This window comes from Strigops habroptila, chromosome 6 (genome assembly GCF_004027225.2).
Source record: "Strigops habroptila isolate Jane chromosome 6, bStrHab1.2.pri, whole genome shotgun sequence".
In the NCBI taxonomy this organism is placed as follows: Eukaryota; Metazoa; Chordata; class Aves; order Psittaciformes; family Psittacidae; genus Strigops; species Strigops habroptila.
In genome coordinates this window covers 69,923,956-69,945,430 of record NC_044282.2, presented here as the reverse complement: position 1 = coordinate 69,945,430, position 21,475 = coordinate 69,923,956, and the positions used below count along the sequence as shown (strand labels likewise).

The window sequence follows — 21,475 nt, the reverse complement described above, 5'->3', positions numbered from 1 at the left end:
ATTTGGGAGTGAATTCCACACCTCTCCTGCTAGAGGAGAGCCCTACAACCCTGCTCTTGGATTTCACAGAATGGGTCAGTCCAGTTTCACTGTTAATGGCTCGCATTCTGAAGGGTTTAGACAGTGTGCAACATCCAGCTATCAGTGTTCTGATAGCAGAGAGGATTCTGCTATGTGCATCTCATCCTGTCTTGATCAGATTCATTAAGACATTAATGTCTTTCTTCCAGTGAGGGCCTCTGCTCCTTGAGAGGAACTAAATCTTGTCCCCAGGTCCTTGATGGGACAGATCTCTCACCTCTTTGTGTTGGCAACTGTCCTGTGTTCAGAACCTTTAGCAGATAGAAAAATAGCACTAGTACTAATAAAATTGTGAAGGAGTAAGGTGAAAAAAGTTGGTAATCTGGTTTCGTCTATACTTTGTTTAAGCTGACTGAAAGGCACCTGGAAAAAGACAGAGGCAAATTACATCACTGAATTTGTTTGCAGGTATAAGAGTTTGCAAGATTAGACCCTGCAGCAATACTCACTCACTCAATACTACACCCTTTATTTTTTAGTCCATACTTGTTGTATATAAATTTAGTGGCCCGACTGTTTATCTTAGTTATTAAACTTCTTCTATTGTTGTTTATGGGCTTTATTTTATGTTTTCTTATGTACTTGCTTGTGATTAGCTCTTGAAATAATGAAAATTTTAAAAAATAATTTAACAATTCTTTGAACTGAAGGCAGAAGGGATGGAAAGAAGGGGAAAGAATGGATGTCATCCTGAGCTGGTGAAGTTGTTCCAGATCCCACTGTTTGGGGTATACCAATTTGCACTGGGTGAAGGTGCTCGTTGCCATTAACCACGAAGTTTACTTTTGAGGGGGAGGGATATTCTGAGATGATGCAGAAATTCTGTACCCATTCTGAACACTGAAAAAGCTCAGGGAGCATTGACATTTGTACCTGCTGTCCCTCGTCTGTCCTAGACATGGACTTAAACTTGCATGTCAGCATTTGGTTTGAATCTCCCCCAAGGTAGCAGTGGCAGCCTACTCTGGAGCACATGAACATTTGTTTTGGGAATGAAAGCTGCGCCATTAGCAGGAGGTTTGGAATAAAATGTTCCTTTTGGGTTTTGTTTACAAGCGATCAGAAATTTGGATTTGGTGGTGCATAATTTTAAGTGGAGAAATATGACTGGTAAAAAGCAGTGTAATAATATGTCTGTAGAGCGCTTTGAAGATGAAAAGCTCTCTATACTGTAAACATTATTACCAGTACAGCTTAATCTGTGTGGAATAATTAATCTACCATAAGTAAAATGTAGATTTTTTTAATGTACAATATGGTGTTTCAGAAGTCTAATGCATCTATGTATTTATTTTCACATTCTAACAGAAGGAATTCATCCTCCTATATTTTTTTAATATCTGTATGTTGCAATGATTTACTTTGTTGTTAGTTTCCAAACATACAGCCAGTCCTAATGCAGAACAACCTGTCCTAAATGTGAAATGTCTGGGCTGGGAGGGAAAAAATAGGTGTTTTTTAAAAGATGATCTAAAAATACTGAGTGATGAGAAATAGGTGCCTGTCAGATATGGAAATGTTTGTGGGGCAGTCGGCCTTCTAAAGCTCATACTGTGGCTTTGGAGAAGCCTGAATTTAGTTGCAGAGCCATGCAGGTGCCAGATTGTGCTGGGAAGGGAACACCTGCCAGGCTGCTCCAGATAACTCAGCACCTCAGAGGCATTTTCCCAGGCTCCCAGATGAATGGTCCCTAATAGCCGTGGGAGAGGGCTTCCCACTGCTCCACACTGTACCACAGCCTCTTCTTGGCAGCCTTCTGGAAGCACAAGTCAGCTTGGCTTGTGACTGCTTTTGGAAAACGAGTGTTGCTGGATAGTCTTACAGTAAAGAGTCAGTGTCTGATACTTCCTCTCGGTGTCGTGGGACTATGAAATATAACAGGCAGGGCAAATTACCATTCCCTTAAAAGGCATCGCTCACTGATGTGTATTTCAGCTGAACCAACTCTGGCTTTTCTAGAACCACTTTTATTCAGTCACATGTTTGGTTTCAAGCTCTATTTTGTTGGGTTTGGAGTTTTCTGGTTGTTTTGGTGTTCTGGTTTTTATTGTTTGTGTTTTGGAACCTAGATCTGATGATTGAGGTGCAGAGTTTTGAAGTAAGAAAACCAGACCTCCAAATCACTGACACCAGTTTTATTTCTGCTTTTGTGTTGATAACCTACAAATGCAGCTTTGTCTATGTTGAATGATTAAGAGAAACTTGAAGATTGGGCCAACTGGGTTTGCTGAGCCTAAGATCTGTGAACTTTCTTACTACGTTACTGGCTGCAAAACACTATATAGCTGGAGGTTAAACTTCTATGGTGTGCTTAAAAGGAGTTGGTGATGGAGCATTTGGTACATATCAGCTGGTCTCTTCTTCCACGTATCATGAGCAGCAGCTTTTAGTCCTTGCTGAGTATACAGTGTCTGTCTTCCCTGGAGCATAATCCACAGCTTGCCCAAAGCCAACATTAGTATATGCTGGTATATAAACAGTGTTGATGGTGGACAAGTCTGGAACTGAGAACAGACTTAGAAGACTCATGCTGAGTAACTGTGTAGAAAGTTCAAAAAGCTGCAAGTTGCGTGAGGTTTTCTTGTGGGGTTTATTTTTCAGTTTCTTAGTTCATGAAGCAGAATGGTTAATCAGATCATATATTTCTCTTGAAGGAAGCAGGAAGAGGATATCACAGTTTTTATAGTTCTGCAGTAACTCTGGCAACTTTAAAACGAGGGAAGTTCTGCAAACTCCAGCTGACTATGGATTAGATCAGATGTCACATACAAGAGGCTTTCAAAACATTTGATGAGCATAGTGGTGTGATACAGTCAAGATACTGGTATCTTGAATGCATCTTAAAACTTTCTCACAGTTAGCAATAAGCAACAGCAAATCATCTCTTCAGGCTTTTCCAGCGAAGTCAAGTAATAAATAGTCATGGAAACTAAAATAATTTTCTAGTGTTAGTCCCTCTGGGCTGAGCTTATTGGCTCAGGTGCAGCTCCCTGGGAAGGCTTTATAAGACTTCAGACTTGAGCTGACACTGCAAAACCAGTGTAGAGGTGTCTTGATCTCTTATGTAAGTATGAATTTGGTTAGATTTGAGGTAGATGTTCTTTTCCAGAGAACAGTAGCCAGCTGAATCAAGGGCTTTAAGAGGAATCGGAAACTTTGTTCAGGGCATTAGTCAATCAGATGTGATTAAACACTCAACGTCTCAGAGAACACCAGGATAGCAAGAAAAATAGACATACCTGTCACTGATTCATACAAGAACTTCAGGAATGAATGATGATGCTTTTCCATTGAAAAGCAAAAGATTCATTTTTTCATTTTAAGTTCCTCTCAAGAAAAACACCTTTGGAATATGCCAGACGAATGGAGGTGGAAAGACTTTTAATATTTACTCTTTATATATAATGTTTGAAGAGATATATATAAAATCTTTGAAGATTTGTTTGCAAAGTTGTACTTTTAGCAATGTTACTTTTTCAGCATTACGGAGGACACAGTGGAAGATGCTCTTATCACGCTAATAACTTATTTATATATTCTTTGATTTGGCTAACCCTATTCACAATGTTAAAGAATCGTGGATTCCAAACAGGAAATAGCTAAAAGTCATTTTCTTTAATTGTGCTCGTAAATATACAGTTAATAAAGCTCGTGGATTACATCCAAATTTTTCTCTAGTGCTCATCATTTTTAAAGGATGGTTCAACTTGTTACATCTTGACTTGATCTCGAAAGGGAAGTCAAAGTTTAGGTATCTTCCTGAGGGGAAAGAAAAAAGATGGCTGATAAATTTCAAAGGGATTCTTGTGATCAATAACTGCAGTTCTTAATGAGGGGTGATGCTGAACAGCACTGGATGGTGATCTCCAGGAGGTCTTGTACAAGTAGGAAGGTTGTAGCCTATGCAGGAGAGGACATGCATTTTGGGGCTTATACATGGAAATACAGCATGCCTTGGCACTAGCTCAGTAGAAGTTGAGACTGGGACAAACAGGCTTTCCTTCTTTTTAAATGGTTAGATTAGAAGAAACAGTAGCACTTAATTTTCTAACTTTTCTGTGGTAATTGCATCTGGGGTATCTGATTGTCTTGGAAGCAGCAGTAATTTTAAGTCTTGCAAAACCCATCAGAGTTAGGGGAAATACCACTAACCCTCTTCTGGTCATTCATTTTAGTGAGGCATCCAGAAAGACTGTGGAGGAGGAGTCACAGATGCTAACTTCTTTGAGTTTCAGTGGGAGTTAGGTTGCTAAATACCTTTATGAATCAAGTCCTAACTGATTTACTGAGGGTCATTTGGGAATTTAAGTAGAACAAAAGTAAAAGCTGATTTCCTTTAGCCGTAGCCTAATAGTCTCTTTGCTGTAATATAACCCTTTCTGTTCTTTTCTTACGGTGCGCATATCGTTCTCAGGAACAGAAACTGAAGAAGCCTCTGCCTATGTTACAGGTATCTGCTGGGTCAGGCAGGCTAGCTCTGTCTGCTTGTAGATACTGAGGAGTTTCAACGTATGCATATCTCAATTCAATTGAATTATAGATAATTAAGATATTTCGTGGGTTTTTTTATTTTTGTCTATCAGGTTTGAACATATCACCTTTCTCTAGAAGGCGGTTAATAAATGGTCATCTGTAGGGTTCATGTAGAATATGTATGAAAACATCATAGTGAATAGGACTCTGCTGGACTAGTGACCATGACACTAGGCTATTAAGCAGATGACAGCACTGAATTACTGATGATAATTTATTTTTGTGGTTGGATACCAGAACCTTGGTGGTCACTAATGTTTTTAAATGTTTCCCTTGTTTCAGATCCTAATTTCTTGAGACTTCAGGATGAGCAGTTTCTTTTTTAAATAAAATTCTTTGAAAGTTACATTTTCTTTTGTATTCTTGAGCTGCTGCTTTCTCTCAATCCTCCCTTCACAGATGTGCAACACTTTGAGACCAGAATGCCCAAGATACCCTCACACTTATTATTATCCCTTTGTTTTATGTTGCAGCCAACAGTTTGCACATTACTGCCTACTTTATGAAGAGATGGGTTAATCTCCGTTGTGCTGTAGGGAAACGTTATCGTGGTAAGAAATCAGTTTCTTACAGTGCTACTTAGAATTTTGCATTTCTGAGGGAAGAAAAAGGGAACATAAACTAATACTTTGTCAGATTTTGGTCTCCTGAATCAGAATATCTTTCAGAGCTTGGTTTTGATTGCTTTTTTTTTTCTTGAGAGGATGTTTCCTACAAAAAAAGAGAAGTTTCTTAACGTATGATGGCTTTTTTTTTAAGCTTAATTTTAAATTTGTGTATGCCTTGCCCCAGGGTAATCAGCTAAGCCACACCATATTCTGTAAGTATGATGAGACTCAGCACTTTACTGAGTCTCTGCAGGGTGAATCAACCAGAGGTTGCAGTATGAATCACTTCATTATTGCTCGAGTGTCTTGTGACATCAAGTGTACCGTACAAGTGTATGCAAGAAAAGGCTTTCATTCACCTCAGTGCTATAAAACCTTTACACAGGTGATGTCATTGGACCAGATCTTTTCTTCATATTTTCTCAAGCCAAGATGCTCTGTAAGGAAGTGATATCAAGCCTGTCCTGCCACCAGCAATGAAAAGGAGCTATAACAATCACTGCCCTTTGTGTTGACCTTTTTGTATTTAAAAAAAGGCAAAATCAGGTGCCCTTAAAAATAGTGAATACTTGAACGGATATTTAAAAAAAAATTGTTATTTTTCTAGGAAATCATTATATTCATAAATGTTTAAATCTCTCTTCAAATGCCAACAAGTTGTTTTCTAAGTCCATATTGGTTGAAGTGATTGGAGTATGGGTGTAAAATACTTCCTCAAATTTCTTCTCCCAACTTCCGAATCGAATCCAATGAATACCTAAAGACACTTTCATTTTCTTAGCCAGCAAGTGAGATTGTTACAAAATCTAACAATAAAAATGTCCAACTGGAATGAACTTGCCCTACTAGTGCTGCCAAAAAGAGAGGCTCTGATGCTGCTGTCAAAACTTTGCTTCCATATGAAGTTCCTACAGGAAAGGAGCTTTTTTTTTTTTTTTTGCTGGGTTTTGCTCCTAATAAATAGAAAAATAAGCACATCTCCTAAAAAAAAATTAAATCATTTGGCACCAACATTTCCTTTCTGTAAGATACACCTAGTCCTTCACAAAGAAAACCCAGATGTTGAGCCTAACAGAAGAAGAATATTGCATACTTGCATCGGTGATGCTCACTCAATATCCAGAGTAGACTTACCTATGAGGCTGTTAGTGGAATCCCACATACTATGTTCAGTCCTTGCAACAGTTGTCCAGCTTTTCTTTTGTAGCCCATTTGGAAGATGACCGTAGACTACTTGCAGTTTGAAAGTCATTGTACTAGATCTTTGCAGGTGGCTTTTCAGGAGGATACAAGCAGAGATAGAATAGTCTTGGACACAGTTTTGCTAACAGAGTTAATATTTCTGAAAGGATTATGAAAGGCTCATGTTCATCATCAAGTTATAGTAGCTTAGCAAGCTGTTGTGCCATACAGATGCTTCTCAGGTCTCTGTGTAAGCTTTTTCAGCCAGTGGCAAATCTGTTTCGGCATCCCCATCTTTCATTGTAATGACTCAAGAAAAGTCACTGCTGGTACACACTCAGAAGGGTTTGTCAGATGCTAATGGAGATAGGCTGTTGGTGGAGCAGCAATACCTTGTAGAGAGGCAGGCACCCATATGGATGACCTGATCGTCACTGGCACATCAAGCCTATACTCAATTCGTTGTGAGGAGATACTCCAGCAAAAAATGATGGTTTTTTGGCATCCCTTATCTCTTTCTTGTCCCAGAAAATAGGGTGTTATGGCTTGGCTTTGAAGTGTAACAAACTTTAAGTAGCTCTTTTTTGTAAAATCAAACCAAACCAAAAACCAACAGCAAAAAAATCTGAGCTGAAAATATGAAGATAGTAATCTGGAAATAATCTAATAGGTAACATCATAAAATACCCAGCTATGCTCTCTTCATAGCATTGCTAGGTACTGAATAAAGCTTTGTCTGGTCTGTTCTGAGAACCCTTCAATTTTTGATCCTTTGTAACTAGAAGCTTTGTTGTGTTCAAAACAAACCATGTGATCTTGAGTAAAATCTGTAATTCAGTAGCAGTTAACCAATTTGTTTAATGACTTCAAAACTCACTGGAGTCAGAGTTTGAAACACTTAGCCTTACACTGAGTTTTTATGCCAAATCCTGGCTGAATTATGTTGTGCTGTATTCCAAACATAATTTACAGCTTTTGCGATGAAAGGACTCATCACCAAAAGAGCACAAAAGAAATCACCGTTAAGTGCTTTCTCTGTTGGTTCTGTCTGATGTATTTGTCCAGGGGTGCAGGTGGAGTAATTTGCAGCCATGATCATCCTCTTGGGAGCTAAACTTACTCTGACTTACTGATTTCTATTCTTTATTTGTAATGGTGTAAAAAAGCAAAACCAAAGGAGGGATGGGATGCTGAATAGAGTAGGTAAGAAACTAGTAGAGTGCATAAAGTGGGTTACTGTGTGTTTTAAAAACTCAATTATTTTGTTTACTAAAATAACATCTGTATATGTTGACAGTATATGTGGTTTTGAATATGGCTGTAATTTTTGTAATCTTCTTTTCAATTCTTTTTATATAGACCTACGTGTGTTTCCAGACAGATTTATCGTGTGTGTCAGTAAACTTGACTTTAATCCAAGTGATTGGACATGTGACAGTGGTGTATTGGTACGTACAAAACTGTTCTATACGTTTTCTGGTTTACAGTAGTAAGGTGAATTTTTATAGATAGATGTTGGTATTCACGTATTTGTGACTGTCATCATGGAACCAGAAAGTCACATTAAAGTTGGGCTGAAGTATTCAAAAAGACATCCCGAAGTGAGCCTAAACCAGACAAAAATGGGAGTTTTTGGAAGTTCAGCATTTTCTGAGCCAGATAAGGCTCAGAGAAAAAGACCATGTATTAGAAAGGTAGGTATGATTTTAGCACCTTAAGAGTCTCGTTTTACCTTTATATTTTGTCCTTTTAACTTTTTACTTTCCAAACTTACAATGGGGCAGTTTTGAATATCCAGGGGTCTCTTATATGTTCTCTTAGCACTTGTTCTGCAAAACAACTCAAACGGATCAATGCTAGCCCTGCTGGGGAAGAAAAATCCCTAAACGTTTATGGAGAAAAAGGCACTGGTGTGTACTTAAATACCATAAATAATTCTACTTGAATATTTCATCCTGAATGCTTGATCAGGGTCAAAGGCTTATTAATTTTATGCTGCAGTTAACTGCTGATTGTCTCAGGAGTGCTCACACTGACCCAGGTGGCCGGCTATAGGGCAGGCAGCCTCTGCTGTGCTCACAGCAAGAGTCAGAATTACACGCTGAGGGCTATGTGTATTTTAGGAGTTTATCTTAAATGTATTAAAGTATATTTGACCCTTGGAAAAAAAACGTTTTTCTTCTACTCATTCAACTTAGTATTTTTTTAATATCAAGCAGGGTGGTTTTATTTATTATACTAAATGCAGATTTTATGATCTTGATTCCTAGATTAGTAAGTATGCTTAAATGTCAGAGGACCCAGCAAATGTTTTTCTCTCTCTCAGAACATATCTAACTGCTTTAGAAGTACTTTGCCATTTTGGAAGTTATTATTTTCTCAGTATTGTCTTGAAAACTACTTAGATGCTCTAAGTAGAAAATCCTGCCTCTGCTTTTTGACTGAGAAATAATTATCTTTATTTTTTCTTGCTTAAGTATCTCTTATAAGATATCCAATTTCCCCATTTGGTGTTTTTAATCTTTCCATCAAATAAAAGAGGAGACGTTTTCTTTAGTTTCTTTCACATGATGTTGTCTAAAAAGGAGAAGGCAAATGAAAAATACAATGTTATGAACTTTAGCTTAGCTATTTCAAAAATTGAGCTTGATCTATGAAAACTCCTGATTGTTTAAAAGAGGAGTTTAAGCACTCTTATGTTAAGAGAAAATAAGTTGGTGGGATCGTAACCTCAACAATACTAAAGTCTTGGGAGTTTGCTTTACTTACAGGTGCAATATATGTGCATAGAACTGCTGGAATGGTCAGTGTAGTAATTTGGCAGGAGAGAATAAGATAAAGTTATCCCTAAGCCATCTTCCGTTATGTGAAGAAGATGTGAATGTCCCCTCCACAAATGTTTTGGAGTATCTTTTCAATTCCTAGCACTCTAACTTAAAGGGCCCACTCCAGACTGTTTTGTTGATCCAGAATTTCTACAGCACATTAGTACTGGATTTGTCATATACTCCAGTTCAGTACCTTGCCAAACTTGGGGGAGTGTTTAATTGCCATTGAGAGGTCATTTCAAGTTTTTGGCACTCCACAAGTAAAGGCTAAGGGTCTGCACTTGCATGTGGACTTTTCTCTCTGCAATTTAGCAGTGAGTATGCTTGAACTCTAAACTAGACCACAAAAGACCACCCAGAAGACCTTTCCGTTGATATACTCCAGTGTATTCTGTCATGGGCTAAAAATGAGGCATATGTTTTGTTTTCCTCTGTATGTTGTTTGGGTTTGAATAATTTCATAACGCTGCATGCAAGTTCTTTTAAGTGTTTAATCAGCTCACACCCTTGGTTTCGAGGGCCTGTCTGTGTTTTATAAAAGTCGTCGACTATATGTTAATGGAGACTTTGTCAGTTTTCAGTGTTGCTGAATGTCACTGCAATTGGCTTGGTCAAGACTTAACAATCTTTTTTCCCCCCTTTTTTTTCTAAACTGCTTTTATGCTGGTTTATGGTTTGGGTCAAGCTTTCATTCCTGAGCTCTGTCAGGACTAGTCAGGCTCAATGCCATGCTTTCCCATTACTTGGAACCAGTTTTATGTCAGCCTGATACATTTTTCTTTCAGTCACTGCAATTCTCTTCCTTCACTTATCTTCAGCACTTTATTCTTTGCCATTTCACTGCCTTTTAGGCTATTCTCTGTATCTCTGAAATAGACTGTGCTTAAACCAAGAGTTTCAAGGGATGTAGCCAGATATGAAATGAAATTCTTATGTTCTTCATCTTAGCAAAGATCATCATTAGATTGCTTTTGAGATATTCACAAGCACAACCCTTAGCATCAATTGCTGAGAGAACCAATTTGAAGGCTCATGTGATGCATCTTGTAAGACCATGGAAAAGGTAGATTAGGCAGTCTCTGTCAAATTAGCATTAAGCAGGAACTAATAAATTCTGAGGAGCAGAGCTGAAATAAAATAGAAGAAAATACTGATTTGTAATTTTCTAATTTCTAAAATCTATTTAGAAATGGGTGTTTCTGTGGTCATACCTAAAAATCAGGTTGTAATAATATTCCTGCAGGCAGTAATAGTAATTTGGGAAGAAGGGAAATCTCCATTAAAGAAACTATACAGCAAGGTATTGAAAATACATACGTAAATCGTAAGTCTCAAGGAAAAGATGGAAGAATAGCTTTGCTGATTAATGCCAAGTTTAAACATAAACCCATTGTTTCCTGTTTTGCCAAACTGTGTTTGTAATCTTGAATAGTTTTATCTTGAAAAAGAAGAGAGTTTTGGGAACATGGCAAAAGAGGAAACCCAGGGAAATATATAAGAGCTCTGGAGAGATTAGTCATCTTTGTCAATGACGACATTTTCTTGAAGATTATTATGTAGAGAGCTAAAATGGAAAATTGGAAATGGGTTATCTGAAGAAACAGTGGAAATGGAAATGGGTGGAAAGCTTATTGGAGGCTTGTGAGCATTTGAAAATGTGCTAACAATGGAGTATTCATTGATAACCACATCGGCTTTATGCAGGAACCTATGAGAGGAAGCAGTTGTAGGGAAAGCACGAAGGAGGTTAAGCTAATGATGGTATTAAAGTGGAAATTTGAAATTACTGTTCATGTGAGATCAGCAAAGAAAGGGGGGAGTGGGAGATCCTGTCTTGATTAAAAAGATCTCAGGGTTTTCACTGAGCCTGGCTATTATACAAAATATTATAGAAAAATAAAGATTCTTTTCCAAACAGAATATTGCTCTTAAAAAAGCAACCAAACAAAAAACCCCACATAGTTACACAAGGAGAAAAGTGCTAATGTTAGGCCCAGTGATTTTTAAATCCCCAACAGAGAAATAAAAGCAGACTATTTCATCTTCTTCATACGTGTCTGACTTCATAATCTGTGTCATTGTATCGTACTTCAGGTACATTAGAGAATTCTCTTCCTTAAAACTCCTAAGAGCATAAATGGCATTATTTGATTTGATTTTGATTATGCTGGGAAGACGTTTCTGGTTCTTTGATTGAAACACGTATACCTGGCTGTAATGAACAGGAGACTTAACATTAGAGTGTGTGCTGCTGGAATAGCATCTCTCTTGGAAGGTACAATGAAAGCTTTTTTCAGTTAGCAGCAATTTGTAAAGATTAGTAGAAGACTTTATGTGGAACTTAGTTATCTTAAATACTTTAAAGACTATTTTATTGTTAAGTGATATCAGATTGGGTAGGGGAAGAAGGAAATGCTGGGAAATACAGTTGCACAATTCACACTATGTAAGTGCTAATCTTGGCATGAAACTCTCTGTGTGTGTATATCATAATAACACAGTTAAACTGCTGTAATGGCGGGCTACTACTGAAAAGGTCAGTCCACATCCCCTCTAGTTCCAGCTACATATTCCTTTCCTTTCTAGTTACAATGGACCAAGTGATTCTTCAGTTGAGAATGAATTAGTTCATTGACTTGATCCAGCAGAAAACCATTTATTTGTGAGGTTTCTCTGTTTTTTATTGGAGGATTAGTTTTCCGGCATGTCAGTTCACTGAACCAACTCATCCTGTACCCACACAGTTGCCAACTGTGACACAAAAAATGTTGCAGGAGCACATAGCCAGGATTTGGATGAAGAGAGCGGGAGCCACCCCTTTAGGTAGCAGCTGATAGTTACCCTGGTTTGGACGTCACATCCAAAACACACATTAATGTTGTAATTCTTGTCCTTTTGATGCTTTTTTATTTCATTATCCTTTTAAATTTCATAAAATCAAGTTTTCATGTGTTTTCAGATAATATGCTTCATTCTTTTCCATCATTATAGGAAGCATAGCTAAAGGAAGACAATATTAAGCTGTAGTTTGGTAACTGTATGAACAGGGTTCACTGCTTCCTGAAAAAAAGGTAGAGGAGAACTTTATTCAAATACCACATAGTGAAACAGCTAAAGAACTGCTTTTCTCTTTGGTGAGTTTTCACTTCTGACATGCTTCTGTCATGTTTTTCTACTCATCCTTCATGTTCTGGTCAAGCTGATGCAAGACTGATGATGCTGAAACATGCGGACCTTCCTGCCTTCTCTTACCCAGGCATTCTTGTGTCTGTCAGTACTGGCATGTGTGGGGAGCTGGGTTAGTTCCTTGACCCCTCTGAAAACAAGGTGAGGTTTTTTGTTGGTTGGTTTGGGGTTTTTTTGTTGTTTGCATGGTTAGCTTTCAGCTGGATCACCTTGGTCAGACTCTCACTGTGTGGCTGCTAGTGTTGCTACAGAGGCTTGGCAGGACCACATGTTGGGTGAGGGTGAGACTTCCCTTTCAATGTTAGGCTAGCTTTCAACTAGCTTGAATCATAAGCCTGCTCTCGCTGAGAAACTACATCACAAATTAATGATACTGACATCTTTGACTTGGTCATAAAGAAGAAAGCCATGGCAGTTTTACAGTATTCCCTTTTGTCCCAGCTGTCTGCCTCTTCTCCTTGGAGATTACCACTCCTAGAGCAGAGTTTGCCAAAAGGGCTGCGTGCCTGCATCTCATCTTGCTGCATATCAGAGTCTTGTGGATTCATGCAAACCAAACTTCTCTGGGTTTTAAGCTAGTGCATTGAATTGCGGGTGGGAGCAGCTGGGGCGTGTGTGTGCTCTCTTCTGCCAACTTCAGTGGGGGTAGGAACCTCCTGCAAAAGGAGAGGGAGGATACCTGAGAGCGGTAATGCTGTGAATTGCCTCAGTGAAATTTGTCCGAACTTGCCTTAGTTTCTTCTTATAGCTTCCAAACTGACTGATTTATTTTCTGCATGACAAAAGTGTAATAGCTGTCTGCTGTTTGTTACATTAATGATCCCGAGAGGTGGACAAATGATGAAATGAAATCTGACACAATTACTTCAATTAGTCAAGAGTGGAGAAGGCTGTGGAGAATTTCAGGGAAACCTCACAGAGCTGGGTAGGGGGGCATTAGGACTGTAAGTGAAAATAATCTGTTGATAAATGCACAGTATTTTTTACTGAAAAGAGCAATTCCAGTGTTCATGCACAGTGCTGAGCGCATTAACTGTGCGCTCTCTGGGAAAAGGCCAACATACTGCTACAAAGAGTGATTTGAGAAATCTTTGTTCCATAGCATTATTTATCTGAAAAGCAGACAGAATATTAGAGTATATAGGGAATGAAACAAAAACTAATACTTAAATTGTCTTAAAGCCAGTAAGTAAGTTGAATACCTCTTCAGTAGAAGATTATGTACCTCTCATTGTGCAAAATCCAGATGAAGGAGAGCAGAAATGCAAAAGGTCCTGGAACTGCACTATAAATGATTGAGCACATAAAATTATTTCCATATGAAGCAATCTTCAAAAAGTAGAGACAAATTGGGTAATCTTCTACTGATTTTGATAGTTGCTTCTTAGAGGAGTGCTTCAGTTGATTTAAATGTAACTACTTAGCAGCATTCCCAAGATCTCATTTGTCTCAAAGCCTTGTGGTAATTTAAGATATTATCATCTGTCATCATCTTTTCACCTCCCTATTTTCCTCTCCCCTCTCACTCTCTTGCTGTCACAGCTTATGCTGATGCTTAATGCGGATGTGAGCTGAGATTCCAGACTTTGCACTGGATGATGTTCATTCCTCTCTGCAGACTTTGAGAGGATGGACACCTCCAGCAAAGGGGCATGGTAGAAAGCTGGCAGTGATAATGGTTAAAGCTGCAGCGAGCTGAAGGTTTGACTTAGCTGCTGTGCATCTGTGAGATTTGGATGACTCTGGGACCTAAACCATTGTCATTACTTCATTTTTTGATAATAATTCTCTATGTTCCTGTTGGGCAAAGAATATGAGGGATGTTTTTAATTGTTCTAAAGAGCAATCTGTACCTCAGCCTTCTGCAGAAATCTGTTACGACTAACAGGAATTTCATAACTTGACTGACCAGTAAGCTGAAATATGGGCTGGTAAAGTTCACCAGAAGAATTTTTGAACAATTTGTCATGATATGAAATTATTTGGAGGGACAGATCTCCAGTGTGAGCCCAGAAACGTTGGGGATTTTTAGGGTGGTGGTGTTTGTTTTGGAAACTAAGCTAAAACATTGACTAAATTGTTGAACCTGGGCTATGCAGTTCTGCCTGTTTTACAGATTTTGCTTCTGTATAACCAGCAAGATCAAGAGTATTAGTTATTCTTTCTAAGATCTACAGGTGTTGAAGGCTATTGTAATTGTATAGAGAACGGTTGTTCTTAAAATTTATGTGTTCTTTTTTCACATTTATTTCTGTAACAATTGAATTTTAACTATATGAATCATGTTGTTGTAGGCATTATGTACTTTAAGTTGTATTCTGGTATGTCATAAAACCCATCTGGAAGGATAAATACAAAGTGTACTTCACAATTACTGGTAGCTGTTTAGATAACTCTGCTGGTTGGCTCTGATATCCCTTTAGATTTGGGAGGTAGATAACGGATCCTCATGCCAGACTGTTAAAAGCTGTAGTACAGGATTACAGGAGTGTCTTGTTTTTTCAGCTACTTGGGACAATCAAGTAGTAGATTCCTTCCCTCGTGGTTTGTAAGTTGGATAAAGGGGTTGAGCCCCACATAAAATTGCTGTCTTCTTATTTTATAAAGAAGTCTTTAAATATCTCACATGCATGTCCTCTTTCATAACTACTGGAAGCAGGAACCTTAAAATTGATGGGAAAGACTAGACCTTGCTTTTCTTAAAAACCTAAAAATTCAGCATTAATATGCTTTACATTTTTCTTCAGTGTCATTCAGAGAAGTTATTTTGGTTGCCAAGCTATTGCCTTTCCCTCCATTTCTTATCAGTGGGCACTTTCTCTGAAGATAGAATCTGAGTCTTGTAGCATCAGTATATAAAATCAGAATGATTAATAGCTTAATTACTTAACATTAATTCTGAGGCTTTTTGCCTTCAAGCAAATACACAGAGCATGTATCATGTGCTTCTCAGTATGTAAATAAATCGTTTATTTTAGAAGCACTGTGGCTTTAGAAAGTGTTATGGATGTTCTTGCTGTGTGTTTCAGATGTGTATCAATAGTTAAAAAGGTCCCTCTGCAACTTTAGTTTTTCTATGAAATACCACAGTTTATCTGGTTTAAGCCATTTACAGCTTATTAGGAATTTCCCCATTTTCTATTATCTAGCAAGTGTTCAAATGCAAACCCAGAGAACTCTGAATTTCCCAACTAAATTCCAAACGAAAAACTTCAAAAGCAAGCATTTTACTCATAAAAGTCATATGCTTTAAGCTAATCTGATGATGCTTTGGGGACCTTTGGAATGTTTGGAATTGCCAGGACTTACGTATTGAGTGAGAAACCCGGGTTCACACCTCATAGTTTGGGAAAGAAGAAAGTGGAATGTGTGTCACAGAGGCTTGTAACAGATTGGGCCAGCTCTTGGACTAAATAGTACAGACCATAGGGACTCCTGACAAGCAAAAACTTAATAGTTAAGATCCACAGTGTCAAATCAAAATGAATTTTGGTGCTGGATAATGAAGACTGTGATTCAGGAGTTAGGTTTTGCTTCCTGTGCTAGGCCACGGGTAAGTTATACAGTTTTGCTCCTCACCAGAAAGAGGCATTTTTCTGTGGTTATTTCTTAAATTTCAATCTTGAAACGAATGATATTTTTAAACAAGCAGCATTCCTTGAAATTACCTATTTCAAATGAAACATCAGTACTCCCATGTGTAACATGGAATGATCCTTAATGCTTTTTACTGGAACTTACTGACATACAGAGCAGGACAGTCCACTTTAAAATGCAGAGCAATATTCTGCAAGTCCAATCAAGGAACTGTGTTTCAGGTTGAGAATAGTATCCATTTCTGTTCTTGGAGAACTTCTGTGAATGTTTTATGATGTGGTAGGAGTTCATAAGTAGAATTGCTAGGACAGATGCATCACTACATTGGAAGCACTGTAGTGAAGTTGTGGGAAGCTTTTCCTTCAAGTGAGATGGGAGAGGGCAGAAGAGTAACCCCAAAATCCTGTCTCTGTCAATTTTCTATCAGTTGGATTTATGGTACCTGATTCATCCTTCACTGCCAAGCTCCTCACTTGCTTTAGGAGCCGTTTTCTGCTTATCAGATTGGAAAGAGTCCTGTCTGACCTCTCTGATCTGCCAGTCATCTATTAGAACTGTTCTGAAACCTAAAGGCTATCTTAGATGGTGGAGCTCACGATACTGCTCAGAGTGACATTAAAAGAAACCATGCAATTGCAAGCTTACATAAAGTTCCTCTAAATAAGTGTTTCTGTCTGATTCATTGTGCTAATTTTATTCACTTGTGTGTGCTGGGATAATAATTGTTTCATTGCTTTGTCTACATTATTATATTCAGAGCCCCCTCCCACATGCCACTCTGATGCTAAATTTGATTTATTGGACTCATTGATGTTTCCTATTAAGTGTTTTTGATGAGCAAGTTGGGCCACATTGATAAATGCAGTTCAGAAACAATGTGTTTTATTGTGTTTTGGTGGGGTATTTTTGTTAACCAGACAAGAAATTCAATTATCCCTTAGTGTTACTTTATTGGTACAGAAGCATGTGCAACTGTTGTCCTGAGAAGATCAAGAGACAACTCGAAAGTATGAAACCAAATGAGAGGTGGGAATGGTGGCAACATTGGTCACTTTTGGAAAGTTTTCTTTCAACACAGCATCCCAAACTTTAGACTGAAAAACATACTAAAACCAATATTGCATGAGTACAGTGAAAAGCCAACCCTTTCACTCTCCTAACCATTCTAGGATTCTTCAGGATAATGAGTTGTAAAGACTCTTCACAAGTCCCAAATCCATGAGTAATTCTTTTCCAGGTATTTAATGCTGTATTGCTGAATTCAGCTGTCCTGGAGAGAGCTGCAGATGGCAGTCACTGCTTTTATGTTTTCAGGGTTTTTTCTTCTTCATTATGAGTGAGATAGTAAGTTGAGTAAGATAGTAAAAGAACAAAGTTCTTCTGTAGGTCTTTCTAGAGGTTTTTACTTTCCTCCCAGGCAACTCTTTGGATAAGTACTAAAGATCTTAAAACCAGGTTTTGAGAGGCCAGTGATATGAGCAGGTAGAGCAGTAAGACTTTGTAACAACCTCCATTAGTGGAGGCCCTTCTTTGCCGAGTTTTAGTGACAAAAAAGAGTGAGCTTACCCTAGGATTTTAAGAGCACATATTTCTAATAGAACTTGGCAGTTCAAGGGCTAAAGAAGCATTTTAATCTTTTGTGCCCACCCAGTCTCTATACAAATGTAAATATGTCTGTCTTTAACAATTTGCCAAGAAATGTGGTTTTAATTTGTTAGCAGCGATCCCACTCCCTGCAGCTCTTTTAGAGTCAAGTCACAAGTCTGGCGGGGCTTTGACGTTTTTCTCTGTCATGGTGTCATTGTTTATATGATGTCTGCTTCTGCTGTCCTCCTTTTTATGCCTGGAATATTTTTCTTTAATTATTTCACTGCCTAAAAGGAATTTGGGATTACTAGACAGGATGAGAGCAGATTAGCTTTTTTTCTTTCTTTGACAAGTCCCGAAGTTCCCATAGGAAATAAATAGTATTCCCAAAACAGACAGTGTTGTTTTATTTTTTTTAATTAACTAAAATTATTAAGTCTAATAAAGAAAATAAAGGAAGTATCACCAATAATGGCTGAGTGTCTTAGGAGTATATGGAGTGCCCATTGTTGTTATTTATGACTCTCTCTGCCTTCTATTGTGGACTTATTCCAGCCTTAGGGAGTTTACATCACTCCTAATAGCAAAAGGCTCTCTGGTTCCCACAGAGTCTTTCAAAGACTGACTCATATGCCTTATGTTAATTGTTCAGCTCTCAAAATACAGCACTTACAGGGTGTGGTTCCGAGGGGAAAATCTACTGTACTTAGAGGGCATGTTCAGAAGTGTTTCACATATAAATCATTTTGATTTTTAATTTTTTTAATGCCTTAACCCTTCTCTGTCACTGCTTTATGTGATAAGTTACTTGAAACCAAAATAAAAGGTTGATGATGGCGTAGCGAGGGAATGTGTTACCCTACAACTCTGGACCATTAACTCCAGTCTGACTCAACTCACAAGTGACACGGCTTCATCATCTTTGCCTCTCTCCAGGGTCTGTTCTTCACACCCTGGCGTGACGGTACACTCCAGGCAACGATCATGCACTGTTCATAATCAGATGCAGGTTAGAACTGAGGTTTCTTCCTTATCTGCAGTAGTGAGTACCTGTGGACAGGAACTGTCCCCAGCCCTCCTCTGGATTTAGTACATCACGTTGCTTACCACATCTACCAGAGTTGCCTTAGTGGATTGGCAATCCTGTCACGGTCTGCTATGTGGAGACTTGAAGAAGATTTAATAGAATTAGCCTTACTGGTTACCATAAAGCAGAAATTCAAATGCTTCTGCTGTTCTCTGGCTAAGTAAGAGTGCTCTCCAGCTGCTTTGCTGCAGAGCGATTGTGCAAGATCCTTCAGGCTGAGTTGTGCGAATGTTACTGGAAATCCAAATAGTTTCTACAGTCGTTATGGTTAAGAGTCAGGGCCTTCTCTTAAAATTAGCAGAGCTCTCAAGTACTTATTAATACTCTCTTCTTGAATAGTTTACAAAATATGATGAAAACGTATTTAGTCAAATTAGGGGAGCCCATACCTCTAACAAGAATAGAAGCAGCAATTAATCCCTCAGAATAAACTAGTTAGGCTTGATTTCTGAGGTTGAAGTCACACTGCATGTATGTCCCATGTGTTTTTTGCCTGCTGTAAACACACATGTTGCACCATTAGTGGACAGAACATGCGTCTATCAGTACACACAAAGAAGTTTGCATAATTTGCCTCTGAAAGGAAGGCTCACAACAGCTGTAGGTCTTTCTGAAACTGTCAAAATAGCTTGATTTCATTGCCTGACTACCCTTTTTCTGCTTACAAAACAGGAAGTTGTTGTGACTGGCTTAGTCTTCTGGAAAGAGCAGTGAGGTTTATCCCCTTTCCTTCAAAATAGAAATACAAATAAAAATGGGCAGGGCTTCATCGCCTGTAAGTGACAGGTTTAGAGGTGTTCCAGGCAGCAGTCATGTACATGCTTTGGCCTTGCGCCTCCGCAGTCTTTCTCTATTTCCTTCACTTCTTTTGTACTGCCTGGTTCATGTGCCAGCTTCACAGAGTGGAGCAAGGGTATAAATAAGCACTGCCTCCATCTGATGAGCTCCAGTCAGAAGTTGCATCATGCAGGCTGCTGAAGAAAAGTGCTGTCAAAAAAAGAAGATGCACAAAGCCCCTTCTCTAATGTTGCCACGTTTTTTCCTCTGCTTTCCATAGCCTCTGAAATAATACTTTTTTTTTGAGTGTATAGTTTTTAATAGTGAAGTCAGCAACTGGCCCTTCTCTGATTGAGGTTGTTTCATTGTGAAAGGAAATGCGCACAGCTTGAAGAAAAAGAGCATTTTCCTTCCCTCCCTTTCGCCCCGATCTCATATTATATAAAACCATGGTGCTGCTGTTAGCTGAGACCAGAAAGAATTCCCTTGTTGTCCTGTAGTAGCCAACCACTCCAAGCTGTGAGCGTTTGAAAGTTCGTATTAAAAGTTTTAACCCTTGCCTCCTGAAATGTGTAAATAAACTCTGTATATTTTTGTGTAAGTATGGAAAATCATGGGAATTCTTCTGAGAATAAGTGTATAGACCACTGCGCCAGTCAGTCTCTTCAGAAAAAAAGCTGACAAACATGCTCCTGTCTGCAAGAGAGATTCCTGGCATTTGTCACAGTTTGAGCCACAAAGATGTCAAATATTTGCCAACAGTTTCCTCAGAGGGTTTGGAAAGCTGCATCCTTTACATTACAGTCTTGTTTGTTTGTGGGATAATTTAGCGTATGAAATACGTTCATTGGAGTCTGACGGGGAGGGAACCGACTAGACACCCCAATATTAAAAGATGAAAAATAATTCTGTTTCTCTTAGGTTGCTCAGATCAAAATAATAAAGAACATCTGTAAGTCTTAGTATTAGAAATGGAGTTTTATGTTGAATAATCATAGCTTGGTGTGTCATGGTTTAAACCTGTGTTTTCTTTTGGAGCAGAAAGAAGAACTTTCCAATGGGACGTCTGAATATTTTACTGAATCTGCTGAGAACAAGAAGCTGGAGATTAGTCTGAACGAACAAATAAAGCAAGACATCTTGAAAGAAATGTATGTCACTCTTCTTTCTAAGGTGTTAAATTTATAGTCTGGTAAAATTTGGGTAAATAGAATCTAGCTCGTGTAATAAAATTTCACATAATATGATCTCCTTTACAAAATATTATTTCAGATTACTAAGAGACTACTTACTCCAGTGTGGATGAGCACATAAAATGATCATTGTTGTTTTGTATGGCATGAAAAAAGCTATTACAACCCACATAGATATCTCACATGGTGCTAGGCAGAATCAAAACAGGGTGTTTTTTAACTTGAATGAAGCCCTGAGCCAAAATAAATATGTGGTGCTTGAATCTGGTGCAAAACACTTTGCAAATATATTTTTTTGCTCATTTTGAGAGTCTGCACTGGACCATGATACTAGCCTGGATCTTTGCTCACAGTTAAAAGAGTGTCCCTGGTGTAGTGGATGAGGTGGGTTAGTTGGTCAGCTGAACATTATACTGGTCCTGTGCTGTACCAGGATGCTGTTCTTACTTGTGCAAGCTGCCAGTAGCCCCAGATCAACTGCAGAATCAGGGATTTGCTGTGAACCGTGGCAGCTTTTTTACCCATGTTGTCTCATCTGTGTTGTCTTTAGAAATGAGATTAGATTTGGAGATACGCCAGCTCTGCCTGATTCACAAGAGCCCTCTTTCTGAAGAGTTAGATATGCTGACCTGGGAACTGCTCAGCATCAGCAGAGCAGCAGAAAGTGGTCTCAGCCTGGGATGATCCATAGTAATATCTAGTCTGAAAATGCAGCTTCAGTACTTGTGCATAAAGTTAATCTTAGAGCCTATGCGAAACATAGATGCATAGGTAACACCCTGCTGAGGAGTGTTTATGTACTGACACTCCATCAGG

General features: G+C 38.5%; 1 protein-coding gene across 1 annotated transcript in view; it reads left to right on the top strand.

Annotated features, from left to right (window-relative positions):
* SLX4IP (SLX4 interacting protein) overlaps positions 1–21,475 on the top strand; it is a 77,413-nt gene that overhangs the window by 54,082 nt on the left and 1,856 nt on the right. The window contains 3 exon segments of the mRNA XM_030489228.1: positions 5,088–5,165; positions 7,764–7,852; positions 20,508–20,617. Coding sequence (XP_030345088.1) covers positions 5,088–5,165; positions 7,764–7,852; positions 20,508–20,617 — 277 coding nt within the window.